General features: G+C 46.9%; 1 protein-coding gene across 1 annotated transcript in view; it reads right to left on the reverse strand.

Moving 5' to 3' along the window:
* Window positions 1–12,117: 12,117 nt before the first annotated feature.
* DNAAF9 (dynein axonemal assembly factor 9) overlaps window positions 12,118–22,982 on the reverse strand; it is a 106,575-nt gene continuing 95,710 nt past the window's right edge. Inside the window, exons 34-37 of the mRNA XM_061583534.1 lie at window positions 22,213–22,424; window positions 19,001–19,066; window positions 17,108–17,201; window positions 12,118–13,249 (exon numbers count right to left, since the gene is read on the reverse strand). Of these exons, the coding sequence (XP_061439518.1) occupies window positions 13,137–13,249; window positions 17,108–17,201; window positions 19,001–19,066; window positions 22,213–22,424 (485 nt within the window). The 3' untranslated portion in view covers window positions 12,118–13,136. The remainder of the gene's footprint in view (window positions 13,250–17,107; window positions 17,202–19,000; window positions 19,067–22,212; window positions 22,425–22,982) is intronic.

Below are 22,982 nucleotides of genomic sequence, written 5' to 3' on the forward strand. Positions count from 1 at the left end.
AATCCCACCACCCCCACCACCCCACCCACACAGTCAGTGCAAATAGGCTGTTGAAGCCACCGGACAAGACACTAGGGGGATTTAGATGAGATTTGTGGACAAGAGTTAGGCTGGGAAGTGGTCAAATGGGCCTAAGAAGCTGTTTTATAGTCAGACTGATGGCTACACTGACTGGCAGTAGGGTTGCCAGGTTCCTGGCCTGAGACTGATCCTGTATCTTTAGGAGAAGAGAAAGTCAGCCAAGTGCAGGTGTTCTTGCAACCCTGTAATGGGAAAAACCACAAGGTGGAATTCTCCCTTCCCCCTGCACAACTTTTAAAGATACAGAAGACCTCTTGGAGGCTGGCTTCTCGAATCCAAAACATCCGGTGCAGCTTTCTAGTGCTGTAGCCAGAGCAAAGATGCAACAGAAGAGTCCAGAAGTGAAACTGTTGGGTTGTTCTCCCTTGCCGACATAAAGCAATTAAACAGGCATGGTGGCAATTGCTCTCATTTCCTCCCCCACCCTCCCAAAGGGGCATGACTTGACTTACCTGCTTGAAGGTGCTGCATTTACTCTTTGCCAAGACCAAGTACCCCTCTGTGTGTCAGAAAGAGATCAGGGTTGCTCCAGCTCACTTTCAGAGCACAGAGACCAGGCATGGTGCCGTCTTCACAATCGTCTGCACACACAGACTCTAAGCACGAGTTCTGTATCATGGGCAAGCTAGACTAAACTCAACTTCAAAATTAGACAAACTGGACTAGGAAAAGAGAGTCAACAGTGTGATGTGGCTGCAAAAAAGGCAAACGCTATATTAGGTTGCATTAACAGAAGTATAGTTTCCAAATCACGTGAAGTATTAGTTCCCCTCTATTCAGCACTGGTTAGGCCTCATCTTGAATACTGTGTCCAGTTCTGGTCTCTGTACTTCAAGAAGGATGCAGACAAACTGGAACAGGTTCAGAGGAGGGCAACAAGGATGATCAGGGGACTAGAAACCAAGCCCTATGAGAGACTGAAAGAACTGGGCATGTTTAGCCTGGAGAAGAGAAGACTCTTCAAGTACATGAAAGGTTGTCACACAGAGGAGGGCCGGGATCTCTTCTCAATCATCCCAGAGTAATAATGGGCTCAAGTTGCAGGAAGCCAGATTTCGACTGGACATCAGGAAATGTTTCCTGACTGTTAGAGCCATACGACAGTGGAACCAATTACCTAGAGAGGTAGTGGGCTCTCCGACACTGGAGGCCTTCAAGAGGCACCTGGACAGCCATTTGTCGGGAATGCTTTGATTTGGATTCCTGCATTGCGCAGGGGGTTGGACTTGATGGCCTTATAACCCCCTTCCAACTCTACTATTCTATGATTCTATGTATCTCCAGCATCTGCAGGCAGGGCTGGGAGAGATTCCTGCTTGCGATCCTGGAGACCTGCTGTGGGCCAGTGTAGACAAGAGTGAGCTACATAGACCAGTGTTCTAACAGCTTCCCATGGTCCTATGTGAAGAAGTCCTAGGTCAGCCTTTCCCAACTAGTGGACCACCAGGTGTTGCTGGACCACAACTCCCATCAGCCTTAGCCAGCATTGCCAATGGTCAGGAAAGATGGGAATTGTGGTCCAACAACATCTGGTGGCCCACTAGTTGGGAAAGGCTGTCCTAGGTGATGGTCTTATGTGAAGGACTTTCTTTTGTCTATCCTGACTCTTCCATCATTCAGCTTCATTCTGGTATTTGTCTTTATTAGGCCAACCAAAATGTTACAAAATAGCTTGCAAGCTTTCCAGTTTCTCCGGAACTCTTTATTAAGCTAGATGGTAAACAGAACAAGAGAAGAGAAAAGTTGGCTGAAGGCGATGCCCTGGAGTCTGCATCTGGCCAGAGTCTCAAGATGGGATGGTGGGGAGGAAATTCAAAGGAGGATCTCTTAAAGGTGCTTTGCAGGTTCCAGGTTGCACCAAGACCTGCCAGGAAGTTCCAGTGGTTGATCTCCCTTTTCTGAAAACATAAATTCTGATGGTTATCCAGGTCTATCAGATGAATCACAAGAGATTCATTGGCAGGGGGTGGGCAGATCAGAGAAAAACCATTCGGTTTCCTGACAGTTACACACCTAACCTCTTCCTGATCAAGAGAACAATCTGCCGAGAGAGACAATGGAAAAGAGAGGGTACTAGGTAGCATGGGCACTGATCCCATCTTTGATGAAGAGTAAAAGAATGTCTCCAGCCAAGGTCCCCCCCCCAGAAAAACCCCACCCCCTTGCTCTCACCCAGCTGCTTTATTAGCACCTCGTTATCGCTCTCTGCAACTTAGCGGGATTGCAAAGTTGGCCTTGGCAGCTCATCACTCCTGTGCAGGAGATAAAGTGGCTCTGGACAAGGCAGTTCTGCCAGCACTTGAGGCAACCAGCCCAGTCACCTCTGTAAGGACACGGCCAAATGTGGCTTTCCTGCTTCAACTGAAGCAATGGGGACAAGCAGGGGCCTACCTGAGGGGGCGGTGTGGATGATTGCCGAGGGAGGCCTGCCTTCACCCCGGCTCACAGCATATCTTGCTTTGCAGTGGACGGCCAAATTGGCCATACCAAGACCAGCACGGGTGAAAGCCTTTCTCCGTTCAGCACTATGCAAGAAGTTGCATCCCTTCCATCTGTTGTTACGTCAACTTGGGGGAACAGCCAACTACTCCCACTGTGTGGAGACGTCCCCTGTCCAGTATTTAATGAAAAGGCCTTCGTCTAGCCGCAATGCTTTGGAGGGAACCATTTGTTGAGAGCTGCTGCTTTGCTAGTACCGGAGATGGAAATTCAGCCCTGCACATTTATTTCAGCCAAGCTTAGAGAATTCAACCCCAAAGTGTTCTCATCAAACGTGGCAGAAAATGCATCTACGATGGAAAACTCTGGGACACTGACCGGCTACAGATTTAGAGCAAACTAGTCCACAAAGTGCATAACTTGTGGAATTCAATGCAGCAAGATGTGGTGATCTAAGTCAATAGCTCCAACAGCTTTAGAAGAGGAATGGGGAATGCTTTTGAGCTTGAGGGCCACATTTCCTTCTAGGGGCCATATACCAGAGGTGGGCAAGGCCAGAGGCAAAAATGGGCGGAGCAACAAGCATGAATTTTACCTCAGTAATTAGTCTATTGTAGAATCATACAGCCTTCTCTATCCTCCATCTTGACAAGCCAGAAGCATTATTTGACTTCAAGGGCATGTTCTAGCCAGGCAAAAACTCCCACGGCAGCTGCAAAGTAGGTCCAATGAAGGGCGTGACCTGGAGAGAGGGCATTGTATGGGGGGCGGAGTCCCAAGGGCCACTTAGAGAAGCTTGGAGGGCCACATTTGGCCCGTGGGCCTGAGGTCCCCTCTGCTTTAGAAAAACGTTAGGACAGGTTGACTAACCGGCAAGATTACTTGAAAGTATGTCTCTGAATGCTAACTGTTGGTGGCCAGAGTAGATTATTGCATTCATGGCTGGTTTCTAACCTTCATGGAAGCATCTGGGTGACCAGAATGTGAAGGAGAAGAGGGCACTGGGACATCTCCATGCACGCTCACAGCAAACAGGCAACTTCTTCTGTACTGAAATGTGGTACTTGTGGTCAAGCCAGCCAATGTATCCGTGGTAGAAAATCGGTGTACAATGAGCACTCAATCAACCCATACTAATTCACCTATTTATGTTTGTGCCAAAGCAACCAAGAGGCTCAGGCACAGATCCAAAACAGACATGGCTTTCACATCACTATCAACAAGAGTTAAAAAGGAGAATGAAGCCTTAAAAACAAAATGTGGTTTATTACACCATGATTTATGAGAGAACACACCAGTGAAGTCCCAAACGCTCACTTGACACTGTGTACATTTTATTTTGCAGTGCGCTCCGGAGGCCACTCAGTGGAATTGTTTATCCATCAAAACAGCTTCACTTGTCTGAGGTTTACGTGGGGAAGAGAACTCCTCTGGGAAAGGCTTGGGACAGAAAACAAAATTAATTTATAGACTGAATATTATGCATCAGAGTCTAAAAAAGTCACCCGTTTTGAGCCTAGGTGGCTGATGTATTGCAGAGACAGGATCTATCCCCAGCCTCTGCCTGCATGCCTGTTGCACATTCACTTCTCTGCAGAAAAATGGATGAAGGGAGCTTGCATTGACTTGCATCTGAATGTGTGGACTACTGGGAACAGACAATATTGAAAAACACAGTATAGGGCAGCCTTTCCCAACCAGTATGCCTCCAGATGTTGCTGGAACACAATTCCCATCTTTCCTGACCATTGGCGATGCTGGCTGAGGCTGATGGGAGTTGTGGTCCAACAACATCTGGAGGCACACTGGTTGGTAAAGGCTGGTATAGGGTGCAGGGGACACCACAACACTCCCTCTGAAGCCCATCGCAAAGTGCAATGTGTGCAAAGACAACACGTCCCTCTGCACTCAAGGCCTTTCACATAACATGCTGGTGAAACTGGCATTGCAACAAACTTGTGAAGAGTAAATTGAAATGTGTCCGCCTAGAGTAACGAGGCTACCTTAGCTTAGCCACATCTAAACATTTTTAAGATGCCGGCAAATGGTACTGTGGGGACCTTTGCACAAGTGATGCTGAGAACGCTACAGAGGTGATGCTAAGGACACAGAGACCTCTGCTATGGCCCAAAGGAGGAAGAGCCAACTCGGAGGCTGCACCCCTTTGCTCCCACAAAAGCCATCACGGCGTGGCCCCCAGCCTTTGGCCAAAGAGAATAAGCAGCTCCAGGGAACTTGCCTTCCCCCCTGCCCAGCAAGAAGCACCTTCCAATTGCTGGTTGCTCTATAAGGGCAGGAGAAGAGGGGGAAGGTTGCCCCACCTCCATCCTTGCAAGGTCAGGCTAGACTGATCTCCCTCTTTCTACCTTTCCCTCCTGCTCCCGTTTCCTTTGTGCAACTTATCTTTTAGATTGCAAGCCGGAGGCTCAGACTGACTGCTGTTTTGATTTATGCAGAGTACCTGATTGATGAAGGCATTCTAGAAATTTGCCCTCCAGATACTGTCGGACTCCAACGCCCGTCAGTGCCAGCCAGCATGGGATGATGGGAGTCGGAGTCCATCAACATCTGGAGGGCACCACATTGACTACTCCCGATATATCTTATGCTGTATGTGTGTGTAATCTATTTATCTATCATACACCTACCCCTTATTCTCTACAGCTTAGGATAGCCTACAAGGTTCCCCCCTCCCCTCTCTTTGTCTCTCACAACCAACTTGCGAGGTAGGTTAGACAGCAGGTACAACTGGTTCAAGGTCAGTTTCAAAGCTGAGAGGAGATGCCAAACCATGTTCTGCCCCCCAGTCTAACCATTACACAGACTGGCTCGCCTTTTGGCAACCAGTCACTTCTATGGGAGAAATTCAAAAGGTGTGCAACTGAGGGTCACAACTGGAGGAAAGCCAACCCTGTCTTATCCCCCATTCCCCTTTGGGACTCTTGGGCTTAGAAGGCAAAGGACAATATTTGCAGACTAATTTTGTTCCACAGAACTTAACGGGACTCATTGAGAATCAAGCGTGTTTCTAGCTGCAGAGTCTCAGCCTGGGGGTACAAAAGTGAGAAAATAGAATCTTGCTCAATGGCAAATGGCAGAGACCAAGGCCAGGAATAAGCAGCAGCTCAGGGATCTTTGACAAGTGAAAGGAACCTGGAGTGTAGCCTAATGCAGCCTCCCACAACCTGGTGCCCTTGTTGGATTGCAGTCGGTGTTATCTCCCACCAGGGGTGAGGGAACGATGGGCGGTGGAGTCCAACATCAGACTGGGGATGGACTGGCCTTAAGGGACTGACGGTAGAGCCTGACACTGATTTTATGCCTTCTACATTACATTTTACCTTTGTAGACCCTTTAGTACCACTCCCTATACACATGTATGGGAACATACAGATCACAACAGTTCCAGCAGCACTGACAAAAAGGGAGAACTTTTGGATTTACTCTCTGGACACATTGGCACCACATGGCCTGAACCTGGAGGACAGTACCACCACCACTTAGCTTCTGCCAATGAAGCCCCTCTGAGCATTCCATCCTCAAAGCTCTATAACTGCCACCTTGGTAACAGCATTTGTATGTTAGCAGCCGATGAAGGTGGAAGCTGAAACGTTTTGTTAATATAATAAAAACCTCTGTTTGGTTAATCACAATTACGTTCTATATATATATATATAGTATTTTATGTATTTTCATTGTATTTTATGTTTTTGTGAATTTACTGTTTACAATTTTATTATGTACATGTTTGATTTTATTTTTGTAAGCCGCCCTGAGTGCCCTATTATAGGGTAGAAGGGTGGGATAGAAATATTTTAAATAAATAAATAAAGGCTAGTTTTACCAAAAAAGAAAAAGAAAAGCTGAACTCCTGCCAAGGCTCCTTCTCCTCTCCAGCCTTTTAAAAAGGCTACGTGGCTACAGACCCAGAGGCTGCTATCAGGCTGGAGGAATGTTGAGCATGGCCTTCATATCCACAAATGATTTCCTCCTTCAACTATACATGCATGGAAGCTTGCTACCGTTGGTTGAAAATGCCCGCTAGGTGGACTGGAGTGAAAAAGAGTTCTTAATTTATTGTGGGATAAGCTTTTACAGGCAAGCGTTTGAAAGCGGCCAGATCGTCCACTGTTCTGCATCAGTTCAGCCAACACAATCCATGCAACAGAGGGTCACTAGCAGAGAGAGCAGGCACAACCCGTAAGAAGGTGCTTGCAGAGAAAAAGTGCGTAACATGACTCAAGAAAGTGAGCCAATGGGCGTTCACACACAGAGAAACGGAAGTCAACAGATGGATATAATTTATTTTTGTTGTTTTTTAGAATCGCATCCAAGTTACAAGTGTAAAAAATAATAATCACAAACAGCAGGTATAAACGTGTAAAACAATACAAAAATAAAGAGAAAGGTATTTTTATATATTTACTGAATCAAGTAGTGTAATAAATACAAATAAGCAAAAAAGCTTCAATCACTCATTTCAGTTTAACTGAAGTTACAGTAGAGTTTTGTAAAAATAACACATTTTTACTGAACGTTGCAAATATTAACGCGTTGAAAACTAGTATGAAAAATTAATTTTGGCACCTGGTAAAAAAAGAAGAGTTTTGTTATGTGAATCTTTTACAAGTGGGTAAAAGGACAAAGCAGTTTTCTTACTAGTTTTCTGAGGTACATTTTTAAACATCAATAATTAGATTTAGCAACGCAGTTCTAACAACTCACAGTTTATGTATTTTCCTTCCCTCTCCGTGCTGAGTTACAATTTTCCCTTTCAAGAATACCTGAAAGGTATTCCAGAGCTTATTAGCTGTGCAAAATTCAGGGGAAAAAACTCAAAAAGAGAAAAAGAACACAGGGAACACTTTTAGCATACAATCCTGATCCTGTGCTGCCATCAGACATTCTGTAGGGACGCCGTAACATTTTAGAATGTGCAGGGGAACCGAAGGCACAATTGAGAGGGAAGGTCTCCTTCACAAGCCCCACTGGAATGAATGGGAGTTGGACAAGAGCACTGTGCCCACAATCCCTAGCTGAAGATGGAACTAGATGTTGCAGGGAAAAAAAGGGGAAAAAAGCCCCAAACCCAAACATCCAAAGGGCTCCCACTGAAAACAGTCATCCTATGCTGACTTCTTTCCCTTGTAACATCTAGTTATAACTTAACTCGTGTCCCAATGTCATTGCAGGAGCGTGAAGGGACTGTCATTTTCAGTGGCATCCCCGTGTTTTACTGTAATACCTGCCCTAACAGCACAGTTCGGATTGCAAGTGTTCCCCTTTCCAAAGTTTGTTGCTACCCCCCCTCCCCACTATATAACTTCAGCCACTCCTGACCACACTCATTCTCAGGTGATATGAAACCACACAAGTTGCTAGTGGGAAGGTCAGCAAGCACAGAAACCCCTTGAGGACTCATTTATGCACTTCCACAATATATATATATACTGAGGAATGCTTGAACTCTTGGCACTGTAGCCGTTTTCATCAAACGGCAACAGTGGAAAGAACAGTGTTAATGGCACTTCTGAGTCGGAACAGTTGCAACTAGAAACGGTGCTCTGTGTTTTACAGTAGCTTAAAACATTTCAAAACTAGATATTTATCAGCAATGCAAGTTCTCTCCCCCTTGTAAAAAAAAGTTAGCTCTCCCCCCCCTTTATAAAAATGCTGCCAGTTCATTGAAGCAATTCTCAAATATAATTGCCTTCAAAACACTGCCAGGATCAAGTATTTCACCATTTTTTTTGTAGTCCTCAAAGAGTTTTTCTTAAAAACAAACAAACACAACCACCGAACAACTTAACCATGTGCACTAAAAATTCTTTGCTAGGTTTAGAGTCCTTTCACCAAAATGGTTTTCTCCCTTCAAAAGAGGGCACACGTGTTAGGAACCACGGTGCCGTCCACTTGTGCAATTTGTGTTGCGTGTCGACGGCGCCGTAAGCAAGGCACTGATATGTCTTGAACAGGATCCTATTCTCACAGTTTCAATATTTTGGCTATTTTATCCCTCACCCATTTTTTTTTTTAAATCACAGTTAAACATTAACAGCGTTGAGGTAATCAAAACAATTTGTTCATACCAAAATAGTTATAGTACCAGGATGGTGAAAGGCCCTTGTAGTATTACATGGTTACTGTTCTGACTTAACATGCAGTATAGCATTTTTCTCTCTCTCTATCATGCCTTTGTGGTGGAGCTCTGCTAAAACTCTGGACTCATCTGTGCAACCTAACTGGGATGGTTGGGTGGGAGATCCCTCACCCCTATTCCTGCATGGTTCTCACAGCATGCTATCTTAAGTACAATTGAATCTTCAGCTGCAAGGCATGGGATCAGGCCCCCCCCCGCAAATTCAAGTGGCAGCCATCACAGATGCCGCTGTGCGAATCTCTCACAAAAGCCATTCTCATGGCTGAAAAAAGACGATGGTCAAAACCAGCCCTTTGAGGCCTGCTTTCCAGGATCTCTCCAGACTAGACCACTGCTTCCGTTTCACAGAGTTCAGCAGAGCTAAGTAAGCTACAATCTTCTCACCTATCTAATAACAATTGCACTTAAAACCTATTATCATTATCGATGAAGAAGGTGAGGCAAAGCATCCAAGCTGCCATTTGCCTCAGCTTCCAGAAGCTGGGTAGTAACAGTTATTTCTATATATGGCTTTTGCAGATCATTAGACAATCTATGCTAAACAAGGAGCAATCAAGGTTTGCATTAAGTTATGTTGACTGGGGGAAAAAAGTTGCTTAATGCCCGCCTCTCCCCACAACGCCCTTGGCACAATCCACCTGGAACCCACATTGACATCGATGGGAGCCTTAGAAGAAGGAAAGAGTTCCCAGTGGATCATGCTCAGTACCCTTCTGGTTACCTCCAGATGGAACAATTTTTGAGTGCCTTCTGCAATCAACATGTGGCTCAAGTGTGCCACATGCCACACTTGCCAACATAACACTTTTGCCCAGGGTGGTCATTTCAACAGACACACAAACAAGAGTAAGTGAGAAACTTGTAAGGTGGGGGGGGGGAGTGAAAGACAACAGCAAAATGCAGCCCTTGCCAGTGAAATCCAGGCTTTGCAGCCTGTCACTAGGGAAACAGACTTTAAACATATTTAATGGCCACAAGTTAAGAGCTCACCTGTGCTCATTGAGGGAGCCTGCCTGCAACTGGGCCACCTCCAGTGACTGATCCCTGGCCTCCTTTTGCCAGAATCATTCTTTGCTGACAAAGGACTATGTTCTGAACCTGATCTAAAGGCTTCTGCCAGAGCTCCCGTACATGCGCATGGAGCCCTCCTGCCCACAATGGCTTCCCTGGAAGAGGCCAGCTCCAAAGGGAAAGCCTGTTGATGGGAGAGCCCCATGTATTCAGTAGGCTAGTGTTCTTCAACCTGGGTTTGTCAGAGGTTGTTGGACGACCACTCCCTTCATCTTTGACCACTGGCTAAGGGTAGCTGGGGATGGTGGGAGTTGTATTCCAACAACATCTGTGGCCCTAAGGTTGGGAAACATGGCACTAGGCTACACACGGTGCTCTTAATCCGAGGGACTGGATTATGCAGGTCCACAGCCACACCAACCCTTCCTGAAAAGTTGCTACTCATTATTATTTTCTGGAGGAATAATTCAGCACCTGGTGCAGGTTAAGCAGGTAGGCTTCCTTTTTGGAGTGTATGGAGGAAGGTCAGGCAAGACCTCACCCGTGCTCATTGAGGGAGCCCATTCACAACTGTGCCATCTGAAGATGACACCTTACATGTTTTCATATCTTCCAGCCAAACTGACTTAGCTTTAACACACCAACTGCTCCTTCAAAATTAATTTGCTAGCTACATTTATACTACCAGGCACTATCAGCATATTTTAAGAATAACTAAGGTACAGTCATGCATAGATAAATCCACAATCCTTATAAGGATGCTCTATTACCTGTAATATGGGCATTCACTATCCCACAGAAAGATTAAATAATATTTAGTCACAAAAACGGGCTTTCAGTTTTAAGGAAATCATTTCACGCCTGTTAAAAGTCCTACGGAGTGCAACAGTAATTTGGGCTTTATTTTTTTAAAAAAACTTTATAGGTGTTATGCAACCACCTTAAAACATTCAAGATCTAAAATGAGTCTCGTAAAATTCTAAGCTGTGGTTCTTTTCCAAGGATGAGTCACCTGGAAGCCTCCAGGGCCAGGAGTCAATTGTGCTAGGCTACCAACAAGAGCTCCTACTTTTACAATCTACTTAAAATTTGAGCCACATGCAGCAAAAAGGAGGGGAAAGGCTAAGAAGTTGTCTCCTCAACATAGCATCGAGCTTTTACGAAGCCGTGGGCTCAGCTTCAGAAGTCCAGAGTTATTTCTATTATTTTTGATGGGCAAGTAGGTTTCTTTGACACTGTTTTTCTACTTCAGTTTTAAAAATGCCTTTCAGGAGGTGGGTCTTTGAATAGCTGGAAGTACCAAGATGCACATACGCAACAGAGTTTTTGCAAGATGAAAACCTTCTCCTACAGCCTTTAATTCCCAGGTTACGGTAGCCACTGCCATAGCCACCAAACAACATGGTTTGGGCACAATTATTGCATCCTACTGGACACATATGCAAACCCTATGTGCATGGCCAGATTCCAGGGTTTGTTCCCATGCCAGCATGGTGTTCTGATATAATGTCTAAGGATTGCCTCAGGGTAGAGTAAGTGTGTAGGGCCTACCCATCGCTGAAGAGTAGGCTCATAGACTCAGTCACTGGGTACGCCAGTTCCACTCCAAGACCCATCTGACGTGCATGCGTTGGGCATAAATACCTACACAGAACTCATGCGCACAGGGCCAAACCAAGATTCAAGGCATGACTGCTCATTCAGGCCCATCCACAGAAGCCATGCAAACATGACCTCCAATGCATCCAGCAGGTAACAATCCTGCCTCAAAGCAGTAAATCCTTATCCAAGCCAGCACTGAGTCAGTTTCAATTTTCCCAATGCTGGGAACATGTGCATCTATGGACATCTACCAGAAACTCTCTTAAACATAAATTCTTAATACTCAAGTAGAATTCTTAATACTCAAGAAGCGCCTGTGAATCTTATTTCAATTTGAAATGTACCGACACATTCCTGTTAATATCAAACTAATTTCATGTACTAAAGCCAAGCACAGCTGAACAGCTAAAATTCCTTTAGAACTGAGAGCTCAGTCAGTATCAGACAGAATTTGCTGAGAGCTCTGATTTCTTGCCTCAGGAACACCCCCAAAAAAACACCAATGCTGGTTGAGAGCAGCCCTCAAGAGCGCTTGTGTCCCCCCATTTCTCGCTTTGGGAACACCCCCAAAACCACCATGCTGGTTGAGAGCAGCCCTGAAGAGCGCTTGTGTCCCCCCATTTCTTGCTTTGGGAACACCCCCAAAACCACCATGCTGGTTGAGAGCAGCCCTCAAGAGCGCTTGTGTCCCCCCATTTCTCGCTTTGGGAACACCCCCAAAACCACCATGCTGGTTGAGAGCAGCCCTCAAGAGCGCTTGTGTCCCCCCATTTCTCGCTTTGGGAACACCCCCAAAACCACCATGCTGGTTGAGAGCAGCCCTCAAGAGCGCTTGTGTCCCCCCATTTCTCGCTTTGGGAACACCCCCAAAACCACCATGCTGGTTGAGAGCAGCCCTCAAGAGCGCTTGTGTCCCCCCATTTCTCGCTTTGGGAACACCCCCAAAACCACCATGCTGGTTGAGAGCAGCCCTGAAGAGCGCTTGTGTCCCCCCATTTCTCGCTTTGGGAACACCCCCAAAACCACCATGCTGGTTGAGAGCAGCCCTGAAGAGCGCTTGTGTCCCCCCATTTCTCGCTTTGGGAACACCCCCAAAACCACCATGCTGGTTGAGAGCAGCCCTCAAGGGCGCTTGTGTCCCCCCATTTCTCGCTTTGGGAACACCCCCAAAACCACCATGCTGGTTGAGAGCAGCCCTCAAGGGCGCTTGTGTCCCCCCATTTCTCGCTTTGGGAACACCCCCAAAACCACCATGCTGGTTGAGAGCAGCCCTCAAGGGCGCTTGTGTCCCCCCATTTCTCGCTTTGGGAACACCCCCAAAACCACCATGCTGGTTGAGAGCAGCCCTCAAGAGCGCTTGTGTCCCCCCATTTCTCGCTTTGGGAACACATAAGGCTTACATGTTGACAGAAAGGTGTACTATGACCCTGAATCCTTTCCCCTTAAATCTGAACATCAACAGGGGCATTGTGGGACATCAGAAGAACTACAGTCAGGACCAGCTTCATAAACTGGGAAATAAAGCTTTGTAAAGTAGTTAAAAACAAAGAAGAAGAAGAAACCCTAAATCTCATTTCCACTTTAAGCCAAAGCGAATTCTAGGTCTCAGAACTCAATATTAACGTGAAAATCCATTATAGCACTTGAATGCTGCTTGGACAGTCAGATTAAAAAAAAAAAGGCAGCTGTACATGAATGTAGAGTGAATATTAAAAGAACAGTTGAAAACAGATGATTTTACTTTCCTGTAAGTCAGCAAGGAGATAAAGTGTTTCTCGGTCACTGACAATGAGTTCCTATTTGAAAGATGTTCCTGTGCTCCTGCACAGGCGGGAAGCCGCACTTAGGTCTTCTGCTCGAAGAGGTCATGGAATTCCAGCTCCTCCACCTCTCTGTTGTACTTCTCAATCTCACGGTTCGCTTCCTCCAAGTAGTCATTCATAAACTGGTCCATTACTGGGGGGGGGGGACAATTAAGGAAAAGAAATTCTGCTAACAGTAGAAAACTGTTTAAGGCGCGGACTTAAAAAATAACAATCTGGCAGCTCCTTGAGGATGGCCTGAAGTGTGACACTCCCCCCCCCAAAAAAAAATGGTTTAACACAGGACCCAGGAGTTTCTCCATGATCCTCAAGCAAATTAAGAGCTCAGAAGTGCTTGAAACAGCATAGACCTGTATTTGTTGCCTTTTGCTGTAGCTCACTCCAGAAGGTCCTGGTTTATGTCCAGTTACCAAGATCAGTTTGCAGGTAATGGGGGAAGGACTCTGACTCTCTCTCTCTCTCTGTCAAAGATCCTGGAGATCCACAGTCAGTCAGAGTAGGACTGGGGTAGCCAGCAGGGTGCTCTCCAGATATTGCTAGACTACAACTCCCACCATCCATGCAGTCTGGGGCTGATGGGAGCCCAACAATGTCTGAAGGGCACCACACTGGCTATCCCTGGAACAGACAATACCAGGCTAGACAGACAAACAGCGTGACCTTGTTCAGAGCTAGTCTCAAGCTGGTGCCGTATATTGATATTATATCTGACCCAAAAAGGCCTGCAAACCCGCCAGCTGGCTATCCCAAATCTGACCTGTTGCCAGTAGTTCTCAAGTCTTGCTTCCCAAAAGGCTTACAGTGGGGGTGGGGAAAGTCAGGCCCAGATGCTGAATGCGGCCCTCCAGGCCTATTGATCTGGCCCTCTGAACTCTCCCCAAGGCCACACCCCTCACTGGCCCGTTTCACATCCTCTTGGAAGCGTGTTTGCCTGGCTCGACTGCGTCCTTGAACTCTGCTCATGCCTCTTGCTTGCCTAGAGGGAGGGTAGAGAGGGGTGTGCAAGTGTCTGCAGAAACTAGCCTACTGGACAAAATGTAACATTTACATTCATTGTTCTCCCCAATTTTGCTTCTCGCCCTGACTACTGCTGGCATGTGGCCCTCAGAAGGTTTCCTAGAAGTGAATGTGGCCCTCGGGCTGAAAAAGGTTTATTTATTATTTATATATTTATTATTAGATTTATATCCCGCCCTTCTTCCCAGTAGGAGCCCAGGGTGGCAAACAAAAGCACTAAGAACACTTTATCCGCCGGGACTTAGACTCCAATATTACGGCAGTTGAACCTAATGAGGTATCTGGAGCACGGTCTTGTCCTCATTTATTGGATGAATTTCAGTTGGTACAGCTTGAAGACGTTGACAAGGTACTTGGACTGGTGCGTGCAACCACTTCCGTACTGGATCCTTGCCCCTCTTGGCTAGTGAAAGCTGCCAGGGTTGGAACAGCCGGCTGGGCCAGGGAAGTGATAAATGCCTCCTTGAGAGAGGGAGTGGTCCCCTGCTGTCTGAAAGAGGCGGTGGTGAGACCACTCCTGAAGAAGTCTTCCCTGGACCCAGATAATCTGAACAACTATAGACCGGTTGCGAACATCCCATTTTTGGGCAAGGTTCTAGAGCGTGTGGTTGCCAACCAGCTCCATGTACTCTTGGATGAAACCGATTATCTGGATCCATTTCAATCCGGTTTTAGACTCGGTTTCGGCACCGAAACAGCCTTGGTCGCCCTGTATGATGACCTATGTCGGGAGAGAGACAGGGGGAGTGTAACCCTGTTGATTCTGCTTGACCTCTCAGCTGCTTTTGATACCATCGACCATGGTATCCTTCTGGAGAGACTCGCGGAATTAGGAGTTGGAGGTACCGCTTGGCGGTGGCTCCGCTCCTACTTGGCGGATCGTCTCCAGAAGGTAGGGCTTGGGGAACATTACTCGATGCCCTGGACTCTCCATTGTGGAGTCCCGCAGGGATCGGTCCTGTCCCCTATGCTCTTTAACATCTATATGAAGCCGCTGGGAGCGGTCATCAGGAGCTTTGGAGTGCGTTGTCACCAGTATGCTGATGACACGCAACTCTATTTCTCCTTTTCATCTTCTTCAGGTGAGGCTGTTAACGTGCTGAACCGTTGCCTAGCCGCGATAATGGACTGGATGAGAGCTAACAAACTGAAGCTCAATCCTGACAAGACTGAGACGCTGTTGGTGGGTGCCTTCTCGACCCAGGTGGTGGATGTCCAACCTGTTCTGGATGGGGTTACACTCCCCCTGAAGGAACAAGTTCGTAGCTTGGGGGTCCTTTTCGATCCATTCCTGTCTCTTGAGGCTCAAGTGGCCTCGGTGGCACGGAATGCGTTCTACCATCTTCTGTTGGTAGCCCAGTTACACCCCTATCTGGATAATGCTGACCTCGCCTCAGTCGTCCATGCTCTGGTAACCTCAAGACTGGACTACTGCAATGCACTCTACGTGGGACTGCCTTTGAAGACAATTCGGAAACTTCAGCTAGTGCAAAACGCAGCAGCCAGACTGCTGACGAGGACCAGACGGTCCGCACATATAACACCTGTTCTGGCGCGTTTGCACTGGCTACCTATTTGTTTCTGGGCCAGATTCAAAGTGCTAGTTTTGACTTATAAAGCCTTACACGGTGCGGGACCACAATACCTTGCGGAACGCCTCTCCCACTATGAACCTACCCGCTCACTACGTTCAACATCTAAGGCCCTCCTCCGAGTCCCGTCCCATGGGGAAGCTCGGAGGGCTGTTACTAGATCCAGGGCCTTTTCAGTAGTGGCCCCCAAATTATGGAACAGTCTGTGCAATGAGGTGCACCTGGCGCCTACTCTTCTATCTTTTCGGCGCCAGGTTAAAACCTTTTTATTCTTTTAATTGCTTAATGTTAAGTTAATTTTATATCAAATTATTAAATGTTAATGTTGTCTGTTTTAGGGATTTTATCTGATTCTTTTTATTGTATTGTATTTTATTCCTTGCTGTGAACCGCCCAGAGAGCCATTGGCTAAGGGCGGTATAGAAATGGAAAGAAATAAATAAAAATAAATTTAAAATATCATAAAAACAAACTTTAAAATATAGTAAAACAAAACATCTTTGAAAAGCTTTAAAAACATCTTTTTTAAAAAAAGGTTTAAAAGCATATTAAAAACAAATTCCAACACAGATGCAGACTGGGATAAGGTCTCTACTTAAAAGGCTTGTTGAAAGAGGAAGGTCTTCAGTAGGCGCTGAAAAGACCACAGAGATGGCACCTGCCTAATATTTAAGAGGAGGGAATTCCACAGGGTAGGTGCCACCAAACTAAAGGTCCACTTCCTATGTTGAGTGGAACCGACCTGCTAATAAGATGGTATCTGCAGGAGGCCCTCACCTGCAGAGTGCAGTGATAGACTAGATACACAAGGGGTAAGACGGTATTTCAGGCATCCTGGTCCCAAGATGTATAGGGCTTTATACACTAAAACCAGAACCGTGAACTTGGCCAGGTACTTAATGGGCAGCCAGTGCAGTTCTTTCAGCAGTGGGGTGACATGTTGGCGATACCCTGCCCCAGTGAGCAATCTCGCCACCACATTTTGCACCAGCTGCAGCTTCTGGACCAACCTCAAGGACAGCCCTGGGGATTCTCTCCCTTGCCCCCCCCCTCCAGTTTACAGCATGTTAGAGTTTGTCACAAGCAAGCTAGGGGGGTTTATAGAAGTATGCTGTGGGTTTCTCCCACATGCAAGGGTCAGGAACCCAACACCACAGAAAAGGGGAGCAACCGTGACTGTACGGGGACTTTTCCCAGGCTGGCAGGTACCACCTACACCCCCCTTCTACATGATGCCATCCAAAGCAGCTCCCTATGGCTGCCCAGCTGTTTTTAGCCACGGCCCAAATCATTACTGTTATCGCTTCAAAGCATTTGAAGAACTGAACAGGCTGCAAAGTGCACAATTATACACATACTATCGAGTTTTTTTAGAAGGATACATGGATGATAATCCATCTTGTCACCAAAGAAGTTCACAAACTGCGTCCCGTTGTAGAAGTAGCCAGCTGGAAGTGGGTCTAAGTGGCGCTTCACCTGCATTCAAAGGCAAACATATGGCTCAGAGCAGCTCCCTGGCATTTACAGCGACGTGAACTCATATTTCAGGTGCTTCACTGATAAGGCGAGTACCAGGCTAAAAAAATATGCCCAGCTAAGCAACAAAGCCCAATGAGGAAAATCTTTTGCAGAGGCTAAAAAAATAGATTCATTTTTGCTTTGCTCTTTCTTTCTGTTTTCTCCAGACACGAGCATCGCTGCCGCTTACCTGGCTGGCGCTGGGCTCAGGCAGGGCAGGAGCAGTGAGATCAGGGCTGTGTGGAGACAATCCCAGTACCAGCGGCGTCTCCACAGCCCGAACCTCGTTGTCGCCTTGCAGTGACGCTGGCAACCAGAGGGCAGCTCCGTGGCTCCGCCCTACCACAATGGCCGCTACTGTCATTCATAACTGTTAAAAGAGTATGAAGGCTGCAGAAAAAAGAACTTTCCCTCTCTAAAGGCGTTTTTTAGTCATTCAGCCAAGTCTTCAACAGTCGGCTGCTAAACAGGGCTTCTTCACAGCTGCAGAAAAGATATTAAACCTCTTGCCAAGGCTCTGCATCGCACCAAGAGAGGAGGTGGGCCAGGGCAAAGCAGAGGGCCCAGATCCACCCACTACTCTCCCAAATTGGATGGCAGGCTGCAGAGTTCCCTGGCTAGCGCAAGGAGTACCAAGAAACTGTCTTTCATGAAATCCAAGTTTCTTGCGCTTCCTGATTATATAGGGCGGTGTTCAGCTAAATGAATGAGCCAGCACAAGCGTCACCGCTAGCGCAGTAGGACTCGCCCCTCCCTCCTTCCACGTCCTCCCCAAATCTCCTCTGGAGGGTTGGGGGAATCCCTAGAACAGATTTAGGGGCTGCCCCGGGGGGAGGAGAGGGCAAGGATATTCCATTGCGCAAGGAGAAATCCTTCTGCTGACAGAACGTTTGCTTCAGCACTGCACTGAATACAACCCCATGAAACTGGATTTCATGGCTACACATAAAAAACACCCGAACCATGGAGTCACTCTGTCCTCCACAAGCGATCCCTGCTACTCCCACTTCTTCACTGCTAGCATTCATACTTCTACACACTTGGCCGCCACTAACAAATTGGCGTTCAAGCAGTTAACGTACAGTCTGGGTCAAATGACAGGGCGGGGAGAATGAAAACTGAACCTACTTAGTCCAGGGTACAGCTCACTGTTTTAAACGGTGCCCAATTAACCTGAAAGGGCTCTGTGAGCTAAGGGAGCTCTCCTTTGGGTGTCTGCATCCAATCATTAAAAGCAAAACAAAACACAGCACCATCCATGAACATGGCTTTTGATACGGATTCAATTTTGCAAATCAAACGGCAAAACAAAAGCCGTGATTCCCACCCCCAAGAAGTGACATGACCAGAGTAAAATACTGAGAAGGGAACAGGAAGAGCAAAGCGCATTGGGGTAGTGGGCTGTGTGTGTGCGTGCGTGCATGCGTGCATGAGAGAGAGGGGGGGGAGAGAGGGAGGGGGCGGAGAGAGGGAGGGAGGGGGCGGAGAGAGAGGCATCTTTCCTTTAAGTAACCACAGGGATCCATCAAAGAGGGGCGCTATTTGTCCAAGGTTGGGGGAGCACTCGTCTCTGTCCCCAAAGAGTTTACAATCAAAAACCGGCAGCAGGGAAGACAACTCAAAGGCTGCCCTCTCTTGTGCCTCTCATTGCTCAGCCCTGGCCTGCTCGCAGACGTGAGCGACACTCCTCCTGAACAGGACACACTCCTGCCCTCGAGCCAGAAAGACACTTTCCCTGTCAAATGGCTCACACTTACGTGGATGTTCTTGATCTCCTGTGAGGTCAGCATGCCCCGAGTTTTCAGAGCTTTTCTCTGTGGTTTCTGCAGACAAAGACATCGGAAAAAGCCCAGTTCAATGTCTTGACCGTTTGAGGATGACAAGAACGGAACTAAGGATCAGACTAAGGGGAACACACCTAAGGCTTCCTTTGGCCAGAGATGGGTTGTTGCGCACTGCCTGAGTCTTCACAATGGCCTGATTCACATTTAACACATGGAGGAAATGAGACCAGGTGTGGCACCCGGTGCTTTAGAACCAACCAATTCAGACCAATTAAACTAGAGGTCACACCCACATCATACCTTTACAGCACACTTTTAACAGTCATGGAGAATCCTGGGAACTGTGGTTTGTTAAGGGTGCTGGGAACTGTAGCTCTATGATGTAGCTCTATGATATAGAGTTGGAAAAGGTTCAGAAGAGGGCAACCAGAATGATCAAGGGGATGGAGCGACTCTCTTACGAGGAAAGGTTGCAGCATTTGGGGCTTTTTAGTTTAGAGAAAAGGCGGGTCAGAGGAGACATGATAGAAGTGTATAAAATTATGCATGGCATTGAGAAAGTGAATAGAGAAAAGTTCTTCTCCCTCTCTCATAATACTAGAACTCGTGGACATTCAAAGAAGCTGAATGTTGGAAGATTCAGGACAGACAAAAGGAAGTACTTCTTTACTCAGCGCATAGTTAAACTATGGAATTTGCTCCCACAAGACGCAGTAATGGCCATCAGTTGGGATGGCTTTAAAAGAAGATTAGACAAATTCATGGAGGACAGGGCTATCAATGGCTACTAGCCATGATGGCTCTGCTCTGCCACCCTAGTCAGAGGCAGCATACTTCTGAAAAGCAGTTGCCGGAAGCCTCAGGAGGGGAGAGTGTTCTTGCACTCGGGTCCTGCTTGCGGGCTTCCCCCGGGCACCTGGTTGGCCACTGTGAGAACAGGATGCTGGACTAGATGGGCCACTGGCCTGATCCAACAGGCTCTTCTTATGTTCTTATGTTCTTATGTCAGCACCCTTAACAAATTACAGTTCCCAGGTTGCTTTGGGGGAAGCCATGGCTGTTAAAGCACTGCTAAGAGTGCTTTAAACATACAGGGTGGATATGGCCCGATTCCCTAAAGATAACGCAAATCAAATTTATCTACAAAGTTATTTTACATAGCATGTCCTAGTGCAAGGGATGCTCAAAAGCTTCTTTTTTTTAAAGATCTGACATACATCAAGGGCATAGCAATCAAGCTTTTAAACTGATTAAGGTTCCAGATATTCATTTCCATGCAATACACAGAATTGACAAACATTAATTATCTGAATCACAGCTGCTAAATTGTGGTCTCTCGTTAAAATGCCGTTCATGAATTTTAAAACGCTTTTTAAAATGTCAAGCTTCTGAGGAATTTTTATCTTTTATGTGCAAATTGGGTAGATGCACAGCCTGTGTGTGTGTAGACTAGCTGGGTGGGGGGAGGGAAACCTTACTGTGGGTGGTATACAATGCTAGTTGACTGAGTGAAGTTAATAGACATGACTAACCTAGAGTAGACCCACTAAAATTAATAAACCTATGTTACTCATGTCTATCAACTTCATTGAGTCTACTCTGAAGGCTTACTTAAATACAAGCCTAATCCACCAAAGGGGAGAAACACACTGTGCTTTGATCCTCCCAAGGAGTTATGGTACTCTTCGACAGGAGTACCAAGAGCAATTTTGCAAAGTGGGCGATGGGGCTGGCAATCAACAGTGCGCTCTCTCTCTCTCTCTCTCCCCCACTTCAGCTGGCTGGGGCTGATTGGCCGCAAGTAGGTGATCCAAGGGGCCAACCCGAAGACAAAGGAAGACGAAGATGACGCAAAGGGGAGGAGTCCAAGGATGACTAGGACTTTCAGCCTGCGTCAGGATAGGTGAGCGTGTAAACAACTATCATGATATAAATATGGGTAAGACAGATATGGGTGAGAGCCAGTGTGGTGTAGTGGTTAAGGTGTTGGATTATGACCTGGGAGACCAGGGTTCGAATCCCCACATAGCCATGAAGCGCACTGGGTGACCTTGGGCCAGTCACTGCCTCTCAGCCTCATGAAAACCCTATTCATAGGGTTGCCATAAGTCAGAATCGACTTGAAGGCAGTACATTTACATTAAGACAGACTAGCTTCCCATTGAGAACTGCTACATTTTGAGTCGAATTTCTCAGCTACTTATAGCCTATTGTTTCAGCTCAGCCCCATTTACTGAAATCTCTCAGTGGCAACGCTCTCATCAGGAATACATAGCTGCACCTTCTGGGAAATATGGTGCCTGTTAAAATGGGCATCTGTGTGTCATCTTTTCAGCCAAGACATATGCTAAAAACACAGGAACAGACCAAGGAACCATCTGATCCTGTGGCCCTGCAGGTGACTTTGTGACTCCAGCTCCCATCAGCCTCAGTCAGCATGGCTAAATGGGTCAGGGATGATGGGAGTCATAAAGCCACAGATTCCCCACCCCTGGGCTGGTCCAACAACCTGTCCCTGCCAGTGGCCGACCACATGCTGCCGGGAGACACACGAGCAAGAAAACAAGGCAACACCCGGCACCTAAGAAAACAAAAGGGCCCTGCAGCTGGATCCGGCCAGGGGCCCATCTGGTCCAGTGTCCTGTTCTCACAGTGGGCAACCAGATGCCTCAATGGGAAGCCCACAAGCAGGACCTGAGTGCAAAAGCGCTCTCCCCTCCTGCGGTTTCCGGCAAATGGCATTCCGGGACATACTGCCACCGACGGAGGAGCTAAAACATAGCCATCATGGCTAGTACCCATCAATAGTCTCCATGAATTTGTCAAGTCCTCTTTTAAAGCCCTCCAAGTTGTGGCCATCACTGCCTCTCTGTGGGAGTGAATTCCACAGTTGGACAATGCACTACGTGAAGAAAGGCTTCCATCTGCTGGTCCTGAATCTTCCAACATTCAGCTTCACTGGATGTTCACGAGTTAGTGGCATGAGAGAGGGAGAAAAACCTTTCTCTATATCCACTTTTGCTACACCATCCAAGTACCCCAGGCTATATTTCCCCCCCGAAAGTATAGCCTGGGAAGGCAGTAGTAAAGCCGGTTGCAAGCCTGGGTTATCCCTGTAACGTTGCCCATCACCAAGACAGTCTTCTAACTAATGACCAGAGGAAAGGTCCACCTGGGACACCTACTTGCTTCGCTGTTTGTCTCAGCCAGTCTTTCATGTCATCTTCTCGGAGGGAGCAGCCAACGAAGACCAGGAAGCACTCCTGAGGCCCACCGTGGTCTCGGCTGCCGCTTCTTGCGTCAGGAGGAGGGGAAGGAGCTGGACCCTCCTGAACAGGCACCAGGCTTAACATGTTGGAGGATGTGTTGTGGCAGACCTCTACCATCCGGTCTGAATCTAATACAGAAGAGTGGGAGGTGATATTTTTAGCATCCAAGTTTTGTTTACATAAAGGGCACCCAGAATTTAACTTACTGAGATCCTTACCTCACTTTTTTAAAAAAAAAATTAGTGTTCCTTAATACTAACAAACAACTGCAAGCCTAATCAAGTAACTTCATACATCATTACACAAAACCGAATTACATTTTTAAAATAAGTAAAAAGCAAAAAAAGAATAACAGATTCCACCAACTCTCTAAATGTATTTCTTAAAATCATTCCCCCGCACCCCCATGTGCAGCAAGATAAAGTAAACAGATGAAGCACTCTAAAGAGAGAGATTTGTTTTGCAGGGGAACACAGTCAAAGGAACTCCGTGTTAATTCAAAACAGCGCTGTAAAAGGTGAGATATAAAGGCATGGCTCCCGACTTGCTACTTCCGTCCATCAAAGGGAACACAAGCCGATGGAGGCTGCTGCTGGCGGGAGGTGGAGGAGAGGTGACGTCCACCGGTATTTCCTTGTAACTTTCACCGTCACCTCCGCTGTTCAGGAGCAGATTTCCGGGAAGGG

The sequence above is a fragment of the Rhineura floridana genome, chromosome 9, assembly GCF_030035675.1.
Source record: "Rhineura floridana isolate rRhiFlo1 chromosome 9, rRhiFlo1.hap2, whole genome shotgun sequence".
Classification (NCBI taxonomy): Eukaryota; Metazoa; Chordata; class Lepidosauria; order Squamata; family Rhineuridae; genus Rhineura; species Rhineura floridana.